We start from the raw sequence: 16,428 nt of genomic DNA, 5'->3' as shown, positions 1-16,428 counted from the left end.
AAAAATAGCGAAAAGAAATAGGACAAAAGAAATATATAAGTTTTTGAAAGCTCAAATTTATATTTTTAACTTTTTGGCCAATATTTATTTTTTAATTTAATAATATGTACTTATTACATTACGGGTTTTAATTAAGAAAAATAAATAAATAAACGGTCAAGATGAAGATTACGTTAAAGCCACAGCAGCAAATAAACAGCACATTCCAAGCCAAAGAAGGGGTAGCAAAAATGGCGGCGGCTGCTGCTGCTGCTGCAGCGGCTTTAGCACCGGCCGCTCCTCTCCGGTTCAAGCCCTACTCTACTCTCTGTATCCTTTCCTTCTATTCCAAAAACCTAACATCTCCTAGCCTTTTCCCGCCAATTCCTCGCCGGCCGTTCCCCTTCCACTCATCCATTCCTCGGAAACGATGCTTCCTCTCCGTTATTTCCGCAGCGCTACAGTCCGGAGAAAGGACAAAAACGGAATTCCAAGAAAAGAAAGTCGGCGAAATGAGGAATACAGTGGGCGAGTTTAGGAAGAAGCTCAAAATCGCCCACATCAAAGGAGGACCCGACGAAGGTTTGGATCGGGTCGGCCAAACTATGGTGGTTATGGGTTGGGTACGGACTCTTCGGGTTCAAAGCAGCGTTACATTCCTTGAGGTAACAATTAAATTTTTTTTTTCATTTCCTTTTGTTTTCAATTAATTAAAATTGATGATTTTATATTTTATAGGTAAATGATGGTTCATGCCTTTCAAACATGCAATGCGTGATGAATTCGGACGCTGAAGGCTACGATCAAGTACTGCCAAATCGAATAATTATGCTTATCCTTTCTTATCCATGAAATTGAATTAAAAAGTTCTTTCTTTTTTAATTTGTTTCAGTTTCTTAGCACTTTTTTATAAGTATCCAATCCCATTCGATTTACTGTGCAAAGTTAAAATCTCAAATTTTTATTTGGGATATGTCTTTGTTGATATAGTAGCCAATTATTTACGTGTTCAAGCTTGTAGGTGGAATCTGGCTTGATTTCTACTGGTGCATCTATACGGGTGCAAGGGACTTTGGTGGCTAGCCAAGGATCAAAGCAGAAAGTGGAATTGAAGGTTGAAAAGGTTGTTGTGGTATGTTAAACTCCCCCTTTTGTGTTGTTGAAAGTTTATTATTGTGATATGTAGGAGTTTATCCATCCATTTTTCCTTGAGAATTGACTCAAGCGTTCTGCATCTGCAAGCTGTTGAAGTTGCTGTAAGGAATCAGAAAATTTTTTAGTTTTTTTGGACTTAAATTTAGGAGAGAAAAAACAGTTGTTAAGTTAATAAATTTCACCCATCATGCTGCATTATACATTGTATTTCGTGATTCCTCTCCTTTGAGAAATGACAATGAGTGTGTGTATTACATTAATGTTACTGCATGTTCCTCTCTTGGGTCATTATTTGAAACTTCTCTACCAAATTAAACATGAAATTTAAACTTCTAGTAGCATCTTTGTACTAATTGCATGCATTTTTTTTGGCAGGTTGGAAAAAGTGATCCTTCCTATCCCATTCAAAAGAAAAGGGTCAGCCGAGAATTTTTGAGAACTAAAGCTCATCTTCGTCCTAGAACAAACACGTTTGGTGCGGTAGGGTTCTGCTGCTTGTCACAATCATCTCTAGTTACTGTTATATTAATTTATTTATACTGTTGCCATAATATGTGGTAGGCATTTGGTGTGAAATGGTTTGTTTACTGTGTTTCTGGTTTTCTTTTTTTTTTTTTTTTTGGTTAAATGATTGCCTTTCAAATGAGGCTATGGTAATTTTAGTTGCTTGTTTGTTTATCTATTTTGAGTGTTCTCTTTTAATTTTACAACTTCCTTATAGGTTGCACGAGTGAGGAATGCTTTGTCTTATGCAACGCATAAGTTTTTCCAAGAAAACGGTTTTGTGTGGATCTCAAGTCCTATCATTACAGCATCAGATTGTGAAGGAGCTGGTGAACAGTTCTGCGTTACTACTTTGGTATGAACCGTAGCTATAAAGACTTTATTTTCTTTTTTCCTAATAGCGATTTTGTTTTTCTTTTTAGGTTATAGTAGTTTAAATGTAGTCCATGATTCCGTATTACTTTAAACAACTTTGCATGTGTAGAGTTAAGCTCTTATTGTCTATGTATATATTTGGAACATCTAGGCTTGAAGGGAATATGTTCTTATTATATTTTCGGTTATTTTCTGGCTTTCTTATTGTATTGTTGATTCCTATCTCCTTGGAATGGTTTAGACTATACAGGTTCGTTGAGTTAAATATGTAATCTCACAGTGCATGTTAAGGTTTCAGTAAGAACTCATTATCAATTATGGTACAATCATGTTATGGCTTTTCATATATCATTATGATTCATAAAGTTTTTCTTAATTGATAGATTCCAAGCTCCAAAGAAGCCGCTGATTCTCCTCTGAGTGCCATTCCAAATACAAAGGATGGATTAATTGATTGGTCACAGGTGACATAGATTTACTTCACTTTGTTTCCAATACTACTAACTATATCTAATCCCTATTCAAAATTTTTAACCTTTAATAATTGAAAATGCTTACTTTTGCATTTCAAGGCTCTTCAAATGCAGAGAGACAGCCAACTGTATGTGGTTTTATAACTTACTTGGCTCCATCTGTCATCTGTGCAATTACTGAATTGGTTCATAAGACATTTCTCTGGAAATGTACTAGTAAACTTTTCTTGTGCTGCGATTTTGTCATTGTCTATCTGTCTTTATGTCTGAAATTACATTGGATGCTGTTTGCAACTCTAAAAAATCACTAGTGTTTTGAATGCCACTAATGTAATTCTATTGTCCTGTTTTCATGTGTCAGGATTTTTTTGGCAAACCAGCGTTCTTGACAGTTTCAGGCCAACTTAATGCTGAAACATATGCTACCGCTCTTTCGGATGTATACTTCTTCTGCTTGTTCTCATATTAATTCAAAATGGGGAGGTAACCAATTGAGAAATAACACTGTACTAATACTTTGTCAGGTGTATACATTTGGACCCACATTTCGAGCTGAAAACTCGAACACATCTAGGCACTTGGCTGAATTTTGGGTAAGCATTCTTAGTTTAGACTTGTAAATTTGTAACTTTCTATTCAACTTCACATCCTTGTCCTTTTCTTGTGCATTTGACCCTTGCCTTACTAAACATCGTCTCAGAGAACTTATTTTTCTCTTTATTTAGATGATTGAACCAGAACTTGCTTTTGCTGATCTGAATGATGACATGGCTTGTGCAACTGCATATCTCCAGTATGTAGTATGTTACTTTTCACATTTATTTTTGAATTCGTCTCTCTGTTTTCTATACAGTCAGAAGCTCATAGGCACACATTGAAATTCTTTTGTGGTACCTTTCGGAGTGAATTTGCTGTAACATATACTGTTTTCCATGAAAGGTGAGACACGTGCTTGATAATTGCAAGGAAGACATGGAATTTTTCAACACTTGGATCGAGAAAGGGATCATTAATCAACTGAATGTATGAGCTCTATGTGTATCTTAACCTTAACTTTTCTTCTGAACTAAGCTGGGTGGGGTTATTACACATTACATGATCTTCTAGATTTTGACTACCCCTTCTATTGAGTTTAACACCATTACTGGTAATGTTATTGTACTGATATGTGGGTTACTTATATTTGATTAACAGGATGTGGCTGAGAAAGACTTTGTGCAGTTGACTTATACTGATGCCATTGAACTTCTTATAAAAGCAAATAAGAAATTTGAATTTCCGGTATTGCATGTTTATTTTTTGTTCAAACCTTAATAAATATATTTTCTTGTATTACTCTTTTTTTTTTGTTAATTCATTGCTGGTTAGAGGTCAATCCCATAGTTATGATTTGAGGCTTCATTTGTTGTTGTTGTTGTTGCTGGTTAGAGGCCAAGATAACCATTTTCTGGTCATGAATATAACCATGCTTACATTTGTAAGTGTTAGCCATGCCTTTCATACATAATATTGTCATGAGCTTGTATGAATAGTTATGTCTATTGAATATTTCTGACCCTTGGTTTCTTTTGCAGGTGAAATGGGGATGTGATTTGCAAAGTGAGCATGAACGTTACATAACTGAAGAGGCATTTAATGGGTGCCCTGTTATAATCAGGGACTATCCAAAGGCATGCAATTTGTCTCTCATCACTCTTCTCTATGTTGGGATTTTTTTTGTTACCGCTGTGTTTAATGCCTGAAGTTCTTTAATGTAAATTCTCAGGAGATCAAGGCATTCTATATGCGGCAAAATGATGATGGGAAGACTGTAGCAGCGATGGATATGTTGGTACCTCGGGTAATTATTATGTTTCTTCATTTATGGTTGCCAACAAATTTGTTATGAATCATAAGTCCATATTACTATATTTTTGTCACTGTATATTCCAACGGATAAGTTTAGATGCTGTATGTGATGCTCCTTTTTTTTTATACAAACTTATGTGATGCTCTTCTATAAGAATGTTATTGTTATATTCTTTTCCTTAGTTGGCGAGTTCATTGCAGTTACTTTTCTCGTTTACATTTTGTTAGGTTGGTGAGCTCATTGGTGGAAGCCAAAGGGAAGAAAGGCTTGATTATCTGGAAAATCGTTTAGACGAGCTGAAGCTTGATAAGGATAGCTTCTGGTGGTATCTTGATCTGCAGCGTTATGGTTCAGGTTAGAGATCCTTCTCATAAACTGTTACAATAGCTGCTGTGCCCCCGAGAATAGTTCAATTTCCACAATTTACTATCCTTTTCTCTATGTAATTTCTATCTTCTTAGTCTTGTAAGTTTTTTTTTTTTTATGTGCATGAAATTAATACAGGTCACTTATCTTTGGGGTACTAAAAAGTGGTTTTGGATCACCTAGTCAACGTGCCCTTAACGGTATGGGTTAAAGGCCTTTATAAGTGGTAGGGGCAGGTCAAGAATGTCATTTTTTGGTCATGTTTAGGACAGAATACATATAGGGTTTCAACCACTCTGCATCCACATAATCTCAACACTATATTAACAGGAATTTTCGAAGTCTAAGGTGCTTAATTTTTCTTAAATGTTACCTGTTGGTTTCGTTTTCTTTTGTTGAAACAACATTTGCTTAGAATGTGTGCTAACACAGGCCATTCAATTATAGAGAAGGGGAAGGTTCCCCTAAATACTATCAAACAAGATCCAGACATGCAGGATGGTGTACGAATGTACTGTATTATATGCACACTAAGGATTACATTAACTGATGATATAGATTCAACTCTATCATTATTTTCTTGAATGGTCAAGCCCAGCAGTAACTTCACCATTCCAAAGAAAAAAAAAATTGGTAACTAGTTTTAGAATGCACCCTCCACAAAGTGCTTGAGGGCCCAGCCTGGTAATTTCTTCATGGCATTACCCAACTTGAATTTCTTTCACTCTGTCTAGATTCAGTTGCATAGCAAGGCAATATCAACTCCAACCTCTTAGACTTATATTATGGAGGGGTGGTGAACTGATTTGTATGTTGTAGAGGTGAAGTGCGAATGGAGTTGTGGAACAAAAATTATTCTCAGGGTTTTTGTGTAATGACTATTAAATTCCATTTACCATCATAAATCCTCTTTTAGGATATGGCATCATAACCTATTGATTTATCCTTTGCCAGTTCCTCATGCGGGCTTTGGACTTGGCTTTGAAAGACTAGTGCAGTTTGCCACTGGAATTGAGAATATAAGAGATGCAATACCTTTCCCAAGGACTCCTGGTTCAGCCGAATTTTAATGTTGCAGCTAATTTAGAATTTTCTCTTTTTTTTCTTTTTTTTTTTTTTTTTCTCTTTCAGCAGTTTTGAGGTTCTTTCCTTTCCTTACTCGTTACAGTTTTTATACTAAAGTCTGGAGCTCCCATCTCCGTTTGACATATATTTTTGTAAATAAAAAAAAAGGTTATATTGAAGTTTATTATATTTAAAAACTGAAATTAATTTTGTTGTAAAATAAATTGACAATAAAATTAATATATAAGTGCATTCTCATGTTTAAAACTATTATTTTATCTTGGATTATATGGAGTTATAAATGTATTGCACCATATTTTTAGTTTAGATCCAGACACGACATAAATGTGAAACTTGCAATTCGAGTTAGGTATCTTATTTGGCCAACCGCTTCCCACATTCCTCGTAATGTATCTTCTTTAGTTAGCAGAAACTCTTCGGGAAAGTGGGAACAAAAGTACTAGTAATACTCTACTTCCACAAGTTTTCTTAAATCACAAAAGCAATTGAAGGTAAAAATTCAAATTTTAGTTTCATCTGGAAAATCCAACAACTCGTTCATATATAGGCATTGCTAGCAATACAAAAGAGCAAACATCTTATTTTTGCAAATCAGTACACTATCTTTTTCCCCTCGAGGATCCCTTTGCATCTTTCTTCTAATCTTTCACCTCAAGACAATATTTCTGTTCTTCAACAAATGAACAAATGACTGTACAACGGTGCCTGCTCAGGCTTTTTTTTTTTTTTTTTTTTATAGCTTGTTTTTTAAAAAGCTTCTTGAACCCTGTGACATACAGATGAAATCTGATAATACAACTAAATAAGCAACTGAATTTCAAAATACAACTAAAGAAAGGGTAAAGAGTCCAAGAAGTTAAGCGGAAAAGAAGATAATTTTTGTTTCCAAACCAGTTATGGTGCATGCTGCCATTTTGACGTATACTTGAAAGATGCAGGAACTGGAATATCATGAGTACGGAATTTGATTGCTGGTACAAAACTTTGATATTTACATCTTGACTAACTCTTGGCTCAAAGTTCCACCTCATGTAGCTCATCCCCAAAACTACCATTCATTGGACCAGGCATAAACGAAGATGGGAATGCCTCCCCAAAAGGTCTGATTTCAGCCTTATTAGGGGGACTTAATGCATTACCAAAGTTGCTTCCACTCCATGAGGCTGTTCGTCGTGAGTGAGGTGAAAAACCATTGGCATTTGTCATAATGCCTTTCTGAGAAATATTATCCATGCTAGAGAACCTTTGCATAGTCATTGATGATGAAGGCGTGGGAGATTGATAAGACTCATTGGCATTGGATGTTGTAGGATTGTTACTAGTTGTATCTTCTTCTAGTGCATTTTCTGCTATTGCCTCCATTGTTTGTTCACTCGTTGATGCAGGTGTGGGAATAAAGAACTTTGCATTTGCAGCCACTGCAGGTTTAACAGAGGGAACAGCAGGTGATTGAAATAAGTTGGCTTGGCCACCACCACCTTGGTTGAAAGTGTCCACATACCTGTCAAGAGTTCATAATACCATAAAAAAGGGAAAACAAACGAAAAATATAAATATTATTCTCTTGGTTTCAGAAGTAACACAACAAAGACAAATAAAACATTCAAACCAAAAAATTTTTGCTAATTTCACCAATGACAGTGATCTGGGCATTTTTATATGCTTATGAATTCTCAGATGCTTTCATGGTCATTTAAATCATTATTTCTTAGCTAGTTGTTACCCTTTGCCTGGTAGGAAGCTAGTTATTACCTAAGTCTAAATATTTTCTACCTTATCTCACTTTCAACATTCTTTCCTTCTTATCCTTTTTCCACCAAGTTTGCTCCATAGCATCATTTAAATGCAACAGTGGGAATTGCAAAAAAAGTAAAACTTCAGAAGTACCTTGCTCGAACACCCATTCGTCCACGAGCAGAGAATTGATTGGAGCTGGAAGGAATAGGCGGGATCCCAGAAGCATGTTCTATTGGGGTTGGATTTCTGAATGTTGGGCTCCCATTAGGGGGAGACCCCTCCCTCTTCAATGCAGAGTTCAAGTTGTAGTCAGACATTCCATTCTGGAATGCTGCAGTGGTTGGAGGTGGTGGCAAGGCCGCTTCTTCAACTGGAGGTTCAGCACCTTCCTCCACCCATCTCTTAAGTTTTTCATCATAGTAGAATTTGTTCTTTTCACCCAGCTTAGCCTTCAGATAACAATGGAAATTAAATTAAATCAAACAATTTGTGTATCAAGAGTGATTATCCATGCTTCTTCAACAGAAAACTAGGAAAAACTAGAGCAACATGAAAATAATAACATTAAGAAAAAGGAACTACCTGTTTATCTGGGCGAGGCCTTAAGACTAACCCCACAGTCTTCTGTAAAAGCTGTGAGCCAAAACCAAAACGAGCAAAGCGAGACGCCCCAACTGAGCCCGATGATTTGCCTTGAGCAGTGGATGCTCCTGCTTCCTTTGATGAATCAACCTGACCCCATCAAATATCAGGAAGACATCATTAACTTCATTCAAGGTAAGATACACAAGCAGTTAGCAGCAAATATAGGTTCTTCAAGTGGAGATAATTGTGAACCTGTCTTGGAGTTCTGCCGAAGTCTGGCTCTGAAACACTTCTATTATGCATCGTCACTTTGCCATCAGCCCCCCTGCTTGCCCAATCACTTATAGGCTCCATTGAAGCAGAGGACATCAACGATGACATGGCCATTGTTGACTGGCTAGCTGATACTCTTGGCCCAGTTTGTTGGTGGAAAGGATCATTACCTTGAGAATTTCCATTTGATGCTGAAGGAGCAGGCGGTGGTAGACCTCCCACAACACGATGAGCCGTGCTGTCAAAAAAGTTTAGCAATTTACCAACTAATTTTGCTGGAGCCAAATTTGCAGCATATCCCCCCTGCAAGATGAAAACAAGCACGATATGATCAGAGAAAAATATTGATTGGAAGCTAAATTGAGAAGCTAAATAGTTACCTGTTGATGGATTCTTATCCTGTCCTCAAGAGAAAAAACTAATTGTTTCCAAGTTTCTACCTCAGGCGCTCGACCAGTTTTCAGAGATTTTAATACGGCTTGACAGTACCTGAACTACCATTGTCAAGTTAACAAAATTGAAGGTAAAACACGTTCAGAAATCAAATGCAAACAACTTAAATATGCTTACTTCAACGAATCTGAAACCTTTCCGACTTCAGCCAGCATGTGTGCATATATAAGCTTGTATGGCTGAAATGGTAGCAGGATAAACTGAGAGTTTCCCAATACCTTCGAATATTCATATAACTCAGTCCTCTGAGAAAAAAAAAAAAAAAAGAAAAGGTTAAAGGCATAATTGACAGGCAATATCTTAAAAATTACACATTCAGGACAAAATAAGAATCTTGACCATCCATGGACAGCCGAGACTAGGGTATTATATACAACCAGTTAAACAAGAGACACATTTACCATTGAAATAACAAATTTCATGAGGGTAATACATATGTATGTATGCGTCCATGTGTGTGTGTGTGTACTTATAGAAAGAGAGATGCTGAGAATGAATTTTCATTTACCAACCGAGAAAAAGCAACCCTCAACTACATAATGTAAATTAAAACAGTAAAGAAGTGCTTAAACGCCGGTAAACATGATAAATAGTTTTCCAGACTTCTATAAATTAGACAATGACACAATTATTAAGGGTCAAATAAATTTGTAGAGCACCTGGATAGCCTCTGGACTAGCATAGGTTCGGGGAAACTTCCAGTGATCTGCTCCAATAAGACAAAGTCTAGCACTATCTGAATATGACTCAAAGTTTGCTTCCGCAACTAAATAACAGATGTGCGCTGCAGTTATCTGAATTAAAACTCTCAAGTAAGAGCCTAGTTATAAACATCAAGATTAAGCAAATAAGCTAGAGCGTACTATCAAAATGGAAAAAAAATGAAGCTAGAGGAAACAACAATGTACCTCACTTCTTTCTTTCCAAAGACAATCTCCAAGATGAATAATTACAAGCTCATCATCTTTGGTTCTGTTTGCAGTTATTACAGCCAAATTCTCTTCCCAATCATCAAGCATGCGATCAGCCCCTAACTGCCCACAAAAAAAGACAAGCAAGGGAATTCAGTTTCCTATGGCAAAAGTATTCCTATTAAAATTATTCAAACATATGGACATCAAATGAGAAGAAACAAAATGACATATAATAGGGGCAGTAGCTAAATGAAGCATGAGTTCTCCACAACTAAGGTATTCTTCTTGTCAAAAATATTGCATGATCATTCCCAAAAAAAAAAACATACATGTAACAGAAGCATCAAAAGTGTATGAAATACAATCCCTTTAACCTATGTAATTTTTCTCATTGGTAACCACTTCACCATGCTGGCATTTTTTTTCTTAAATCTCTTACTAAAGAATCCTCAAATACACCAGAAAAATGATCAGTCCATATTAGTTGTGTTAATAAAGTAACCCTTTTCGATAGGCTCTTTTCCTTCCTGATAAATAACCATTAGAATTGAATTTCATGCACCAATGTCTCACCTGTGCATACTGTTGAGACATACCCATGCTATTAACTTTGGTGCCCGTGGAAAAAACTTCTGCTGGTTGCCCTGCAATTAGCAGGCATAATGTCCGTAAAGGAGAACCCGCTACCAGCTGATGAAGTGCCATTTGCTTCACAGTATCAACATAGAACTGCAATGAAGACAAAAAGGTTAAGAGAGAGATCACAGCTTCAGCTAAAATCTTCCTTGAACATGAAAATCAGAATAAGTCTGCAACAGACAATTCCATGAAACAGAAAACAAACCTGATCACCAAGTTGTGATGCAAGAACAAGTGCAGGTCCCCACAACTGACCTTCTTGCGCACGCTGTAGAGCCTCTTTCTTTCTACCAGACACCAGAAGATTCTGCACCTCAAAAACGGTTGCCTAAAACATACATTAAAATTAATTTAGAAAATAAGATAAACAGCATGTATTAGTGACAATTGTAAAGTATAATTGATGGCTAACCCGAATTTGTCCTTCAGAAGGCAATTGCTGCAAGCACTGGCTAAGAGCACCATAGGGTGCGTCGTTCCTCTTTGCAGATGCAAAGAGTTTAGCAACTGCTGATTCTGGATTATCAGTCTCCTATCAATATGTACATGCCAATAAGAATGAAATACAATATAACAAGCCAAAAAAACCAAAGAAGAATAACAACATTCTCATTTTGCTCTGTTAAATCTCAATAAACCTCAGAAGATCAGTTATTTCTTCAATTGTGTGCTAGAAAGCCTAAGAAAATCAAACTGAAAAAATTCCAAGACAAGCATCTTCACAAGATACAATTAGAGTTTAAAAAATGAAAAATTTAAGGAAAGTGAAAACTCATTGCTACAAAAAAAAAGTTAAAATGATAATAACAGTATTTACCTTCAACAGAGTGTCAGCACCAAAAGGAGACCGAAGTTTTCCATAATGCTGGCAAGCTATTTTAAGCAATGAGAGAAGCAGCCTCAAAACTTCACCTTTTCTGTAGTCCATGTCAGGTGATTCATAGCTGGCAATTCTGTCATCAATCCACTTGTTCAACTCTTTACTACCTACATTTCCACCAACCAATGGACCAGGGAAGGATTGCTGGCAGAGAGTATGAAAATAATCACAAGCTGCTAGTGCAGCACCAGAAACGTTTGTATTTCCATTGACAACTTCCAATAAATTGAGAACAGAGATAAAGGTGCCTACAGAATCCTTCAAACAAACACAATCATAAAACATTAGCATTTAGAAAAACAAACATTAGAGCAAAAGCATTTCATATTTAGTACCTAAACTAAATAAAGGCTTCCCTTTCTCTCAACCTTCAATCAAGAAAGATTTTCTTTGCTGGAAGTTAAAACAACAGACATAACCACAGAGAATCTATTTCTTACTTTCAATAGCTTCTGCCAAACAAAGTAGATCTTTTTATAAATGAACAAATATATAAAGTCGAACCTGGGTACCATATGACGAGTTTTGCAGAGGACTACTATCTTTCATTACTATGAGTTTTCCACCAAATCCAAAAGTAACAAGTGCATGTGGAGGACGCCCAGCAGATGATCTCCCAGTGTTGGAAGCATAAGGAAACTGCTGGCTACTCTGAAGCGGCTGCTGGGAAACATTTAGAGAATTCTGGCCTCCATAGAAATCATTTGAGAAATGCATCTGTTCATTTTGCTTCAAATTTGTCTGATTAAACTGGTGGTTGAAGTTTTCACCAGGAACAAAGCTTCTTAACCCAGTAACACCATTGGCCTCAGTATGAACCTGATTAGCATTATTGAGTGACTGGACTTCGTGCAGAGAATTATAGGATGAGTTGAAGTGACTTGCATGGTTGTTTACAGGCATATTAGAACCAAAAGATGTATCAAATTGCTGGTTTCCAGCAAAGCTTGAAACTTCATCACTTTTGGCAACAGTCCCAGGTTGCCACATATTCAAACCTGAACTGTTATAATTACCATAGGAGTCTCCCCAATTACCATGTTCACCAGGGCTTCCAAGGCCTTGTGACCCATAATTATCACCTCGTCCATATTCACTATACACACTTGAACTTTTACTTTGAGAATGTCCAACGCTAGAAGCAAATCCATTCTGATTTTGCTGATCATGACCTGGAACCGTTGACTGAACAGAGGCATTGTAGCTCTCCAACGACCTCCATTCTTGAGCAATTGTGTCATAATACCAACCAGGGTATTGAGGGTCAAAAACCATATGTTCTGGATACCCATCATTCACCTGTGAAACCTGATTCCAATTTGCCACACCCTCCGTGGCACCACTCTTCTCAGTTGTCATAGTACCTGCAACAGACTGCACTGACTGCTGCAAATAAGAAACCCCCGCTTTCACATTGGTGGTTCCACTGCCATCAACACCTGAACTCTCATAACTCCCTTGAAGGTTCCCCTCGTAACCATTCAGCTGATACCACTGACCTGTATTTGCATCATACTTCCATCCCGGATACATATTCTCCCAGTACCGAATGCTATTCAGATCTTGCACATTTCCATTATCAGCAGTAGAAGCTCCATAAACTTGGCCACCATCATGATTCTGCCCGTAACTATTAACCAAATTCTGATCTAATACACTTGTTTTCGCATTTTCATCCACATGGAAATCCCCTGTGGAATTCTCCCCTAAATCATTGAAAAAATCGGAGTATGAACCGGACCCATGCACCCCATTCTCGCTAGAATCCGCATAAAACGAATTCCACCCTACTTCCTTAACCCCAGAATTCATAGATCCACTATTCTCACTTAAATTCGGATAGAATCCAACTTCTGATCCCGCACCTTCTTCCCCATGATTATTCGTTTGCATCACACTACTATCAAACCTTGGTGAATCATTACCGTCATCATCTGCGTGTGCATTGGCCGGTGCTGCACCAGCATCCACAGCATCTTTTTCCTTTTCATCATAATTGTCAGCCTTGCCGGAACCTTCTCCGATAGTTAAATTCGCGAAGGCGCTGGCGTCGTCGAATTCGTTACCCTCCCTGGATTTACGGGCGGTAGGGCCCATGTTGTCATCATCATCATCAACTAACTTGTCGAAAAAATCTTCATCCGTCTGATCCTCCACCTGGACTGGAGGATTCGAAGCCATCGACCAAATGAGAAAAAAAAAAAACCTAACGATCTAATAACTAAAAGAAAATGCTTTACTGTAATTTACTCCGGAAAATTTCACGAAAAATAAATTAATTAAGAAATATCTTCTGAATTCGAGCTGAAACGGTTAAGCAGACATCGAGATCCAACAGATAAACGCCCGAATCAGATGAAATACAGGAACCAAACGAGCAAGATCTAGGGTTTTTGAGATCTCTGGAATCCTAAGACCAAAAATTCCGGTAAAAAATTGTTAAAAAAATTCACAAATCGAGGCAAAACATAAACTGTTAAATTAAAAAGAATAAGAGAAACCTAATGACAATAGAAACAGAAAACACTTACAGAATCAGATGGAAATTTGCAGAGATAAAATTAGAAGTGAGAAAGAAAAGCGAAGAGAGAGGGTTCGATTTCGCACCAGCCACCCAACAAGAGAGAGAGAAAAGAGAAAGAGCGAGAGATTTGTTTTTGTTATATTTTTTTTTGTTTAATTTATTATTATTTCTATTTTTCCTGATTTTTGTGTTTTTCTTTTTTAATTTTACCGCCAGATATAAGAAAGATAGTCATTATTTTTACTGCTTCCGCTCGAATTTGTTAATTAATTTTTTTGACCAATCAGTTTGTTAATTAATTACTGCTAATAATTACCGTCTATACAGTAAAAAAATTATGATCGAATCTACTTTTTGTGTTGTCCTTTTTCCTTATCTTCTCCGAAAGAAAACATGCGTGAATTTATTTATTATAAATTGTAAATTAAAAACAAAATTGATATGTAATTGTAATGAAGTGCAATTTTTTTTACCAACGAGTTATCATTGAAAAAGTATATTTATATTATATAAAATATTAAAATTTATATATTTATATTATATTTTATATAAAAAATATATATTATAATTTATATCAATATCAAAATATAAAATATTTTTTTAATTAAATCTTTAAATAATAATTATTAAAATTTTAAATTATATCATTTTTATATTTTATTTTAATATTATATTTATAATATATTATTATATTATATTTTAAATTATCAAATTTAAAAAACAATAACACTGTTATTGAATTGGCATAAAAATAAAAGGACACAAATTTTTTAAACATTTTCCCTCCAAAGTAAAATATTAATAATTAATGGTAATTGATGTTACGATCAAAGTGATTTTTTCTTTACCTTAAAAATGAAAGTTAAAAAAATTTTTTGATAATTTTCAAAAGTAAAAACTGCACTTTCAACGCCACTATAATTTAGTTCATTCTCCTTGGACACTGGTAAAAAATAAGTAAATAAATAAAATGGTTCTTGTATTTTTGCAATAATTAATCATTCGATTTGGATCTAAATTTTTTTTTTTAATCTGAACTGTCTTGGCTTGTCTTATATTGTTTTTGTTTTTTATAGCATACAAATTTGATTTTTGCGCATAAGATTTGAATATCAGTCCAAGCTCATAATTTTCAAGCCCAGTGAGCAAAAGCAATGACCCAAGCCAAAGTCCATTTTCATATTTGTCAACGCGGCAAGCCAAGGTTTACCATTTGTTCTCTGATGTGAGAATGAATAACTGCCAATTTGGCTTACTTTTTCTTGTTTGAGCGGCAGAGCTTTGGCAGTGTAATTACACTAATAAATTCATATTTTTTGATATATCCATACATATATATATATATATATAACTCTGAAATTGAACGAAAAGACTAAAAGATTTGCAAATAACACAATGTAGACATCTTGCTTAAGTAATTATCACTTTAATTTAAGTTTCCGGCATCGGTGCCTTTCATTTTTGCCGGAAATTGTCCGTTTGTCAGCAGCTAAAATGTGGACCAAATCCAATTAAACGATCATCCAAATCAATCTGCTTCACCCAGTTCAAAAACTATCACTTGTCTTTCTAATGGGTTTTTTTTTTTTTAACCTTTTTATTTCTAAATTCCAATTATTCTATCGTCTTAGTTGGGCATTGGGATTGATGAGAGCTATAAGCGTCTCATTCCTGATTCCCATGCATGTGCCTGACCAAAACAGCGGATTACGCCATCCGTTTGCAAAAAAAAATTGAGGGCCTCGAACATTTTTTTATGCACTTGGCGCTCATCTCTCAAGCCAGCATTAAGGTCTAGATTGGAAAGTTGGGCCTTCGTGCATCACATTTTTTTTTAGTTTGGGCTAGCTTCGCTTTGTACTTCCAACATATGGGAAGGGGGGGGGGGGGGGAGGAACAAAAGTTACCAGTAATAATAAATAATACAAATAGGGTCAATGAAAATTGACAAAATTGGTAAGGAGCGAATGCTAATGCATCGATGTTCGAATCTTTTTACGGTCTCTTGTCTCTTGATGATAAATGATTTATAAATTCAAAAAAATTCATAAATAAAAATTCAATAAATTTGTAAATTCTAATTAAATTAGTGATTTATTTTGATTTTACAGACGAGACAACTTTCTCTTTAAAAAGAAAAAAGAATTCATAACTTTTTCTCTTGCCTTTGAAGTGATTCAAGGTGACATTAGGACTTTCAACATCATGTCACTTTTCTATCATTATGAATTTGCTCTGAAGGAGCTATCATGTAGCCATTGTTATTGCAGTATTTATACATGGATAAATTAAATTGTTATACAATTGTTAGAGCATCTTGATTCTTGACTCGATTATATATCAAACTTTTTTCATGCAATGAAGTTGGATTGTTGAAATTTTTTTCCCTCTAGCATAGAATGAGAACCTGAGAGTGGGTTCTAGGCTGTGAAGAGTCCATAATCATGAAATTACGTTGTCAGAAACCTATCATTTGAAATTCAGCTGTCAGAATATAAATTTCTAATCAACATGCTTTAATTTGGAAACAGTGTTCTTCACAAAACCCACAAAAGTAGAATACAATAATAATTACTGCTCACCATGCTCAACCAGAACAATTTTGTTTTCTTTAAATTATAATGAGTTCAGTAATT

General features: G+C 35.7%; 2 protein-coding genes across 8 annotated transcripts; one reads left to right on the top strand and one right to left on the bottom strand.

The window, feature by feature from the left end:
• Nucleotides 1-146: 146 nt before the first annotated feature.
• Nucleotides 147-5,969, top strand: LOC111277172 (asparagine--tRNA ligase, chloroplastic/mitochondrial-like). Of its 6 annotated transcripts, XM_089746073.1 has the most exons (16): nucleotides 147-644; nucleotides 718-786; nucleotides 1,001-1,111; nucleotides 1,510-1,614; nucleotides 1,856-1,993; nucleotides 2,397-2,477; nucleotides 2,848-2,925; nucleotides 3,011-3,079; nucleotides 3,212-3,286; nucleotides 3,426-3,509; nucleotides 3,681-3,767; nucleotides 4,061-4,156; nucleotides 4,252-4,326; nucleotides 4,563-4,689; nucleotides 4,840-4,901; nucleotides 5,656-5,969. In XM_089746073.1, the coding sequence occupies exons 1-15, from the start codon at nucleotides 162-164 to the stop codon at nucleotides 4,860-4,862; spliced, it is 1,701 nt and encodes a 566-aa protein (XP_089602199.1). In that variant the 5' UTR covers nucleotides 147-161; the 3' UTR covers nucleotides 4,863-4,901; nucleotides 5,656-5,969. The 6 variants fall into 6 exon arrangements, with proteins under 6 accessions (XP_089602199.1, XP_089602198.1, XP_089602202.1 ...); XM_022863410.2 differs by lacking the exon at nucleotides 4,840-4,901 and having other exon boundaries at nucleotides 148-644; XM_089746072.1 differs by lacking the exons at nucleotides 3,681-3,767; nucleotides 4,840-4,901.
• Nucleotides 5,970-6,272: 303 nt separating this feature from the next.
• LOC111277159 (protein transport protein SEC16A homolog) lies at nucleotides 6,273-13,887 on the bottom strand. 2 transcript variants are annotated; one of them, XM_022863399.2, is made up of 15 exons: nucleotides 13,800-13,887; nucleotides 13,519-13,678; nucleotides 11,773-13,430; nucleotides 11,206-11,526; nucleotides 10,801-10,920; nucleotides 10,594-10,716; nucleotides 10,323-10,478; nucleotides 9,744-9,869; nucleotides 9,495-9,629; nucleotides 8,953-9,080; nucleotides 8,763-8,871; nucleotides 8,362-8,685; nucleotides 8,107-8,256; nucleotides 7,675-7,973; nucleotides 6,273-7,288 (listed from the first exon to the last, which is right to left on the bottom strand). In XM_022863399.2, exons 3-15 carry the CDS (start codon nucleotides 13,363-13,365, stop codon nucleotides 6,802-6,804), a joined length of 4,071 nt encoding a protein of 1,356 aa, XP_022719134.2. In that variant the 5' UTR covers nucleotides 13,366-13,430; nucleotides 13,519-13,678; nucleotides 13,800-13,887; the 3' UTR covers nucleotides 6,273-6,801. The 2 variants fall into 2 exon arrangements, with proteins under 2 accessions (XP_022719134.2, XP_022719129.2); XM_022863394.2 differs by having other exon boundaries at nucleotides 11,773-13,678.
• Nucleotides 13,888-16,428: the final 2,541 nt, after the last annotated feature.

The sequence above is a fragment of the Durio zibethinus genome, chromosome 17, assembly GCF_047325235.1.
Source record: "Durio zibethinus cultivar Kanyao isolate XHJ-2024 chromosome 17, ASM4732523v1, whole genome shotgun sequence".
Taxonomy (NCBI): domain Eukaryota; kingdom Viridiplantae; phylum Streptophyta; class Magnoliopsida; order Malvales; family Malvaceae; genus Durio; species Durio zibethinus.
The sequence above is the reverse complement of the archived record's forward strand: the minus strand, read 5'-3'. Positions and strand labels throughout refer to the sequence as shown.

Bases quoted from the DNA above. Each gene is read 5' to 3' on its own strand.
- LOC111277172 (XM_022863410.2), top strand. From the start codon at position 162: ATGAAGATTACGTTAAAGCCACAGCAGCAAATAAACAGCACATTCCAA. The intron at 787-1,000 runs GTACTGCCAAAT...TCAAGCTTGTAG, and splicing joins ACGCTGAAGGCTACGATCAA to GTGGAATCTGGCTTGATTTC. The intron at 3,768-4,060 runs GTATTGCATGTT...TTTCTTTTGCAG, and splicing joins ATAAGAAATTTGAATTTCCG to GTGAAATGGGGATGTGATTT.
- LOC111277159 (XM_022863394.2), bottom strand. From the start codon at position 13,449: ATGGCTTCGAATCCTCCAGTCCAGGTGGAGGATCAGACGGATGAAGAT. The intron at 10,479-10,593 runs GTTTGTTTTCTG...TCTTCATTGCAG, and splicing joins CATCACAACTTGGTGATCAG to TTCTATGTTGATACTGTGAA. The intron at 9,081-9,494 runs GTGCTCTACAAA...TTTTTTTCTCAG, and splicing joins CTAGTCCAGAGGCTATCCAG to AGGACTGAGTTATATGAATA.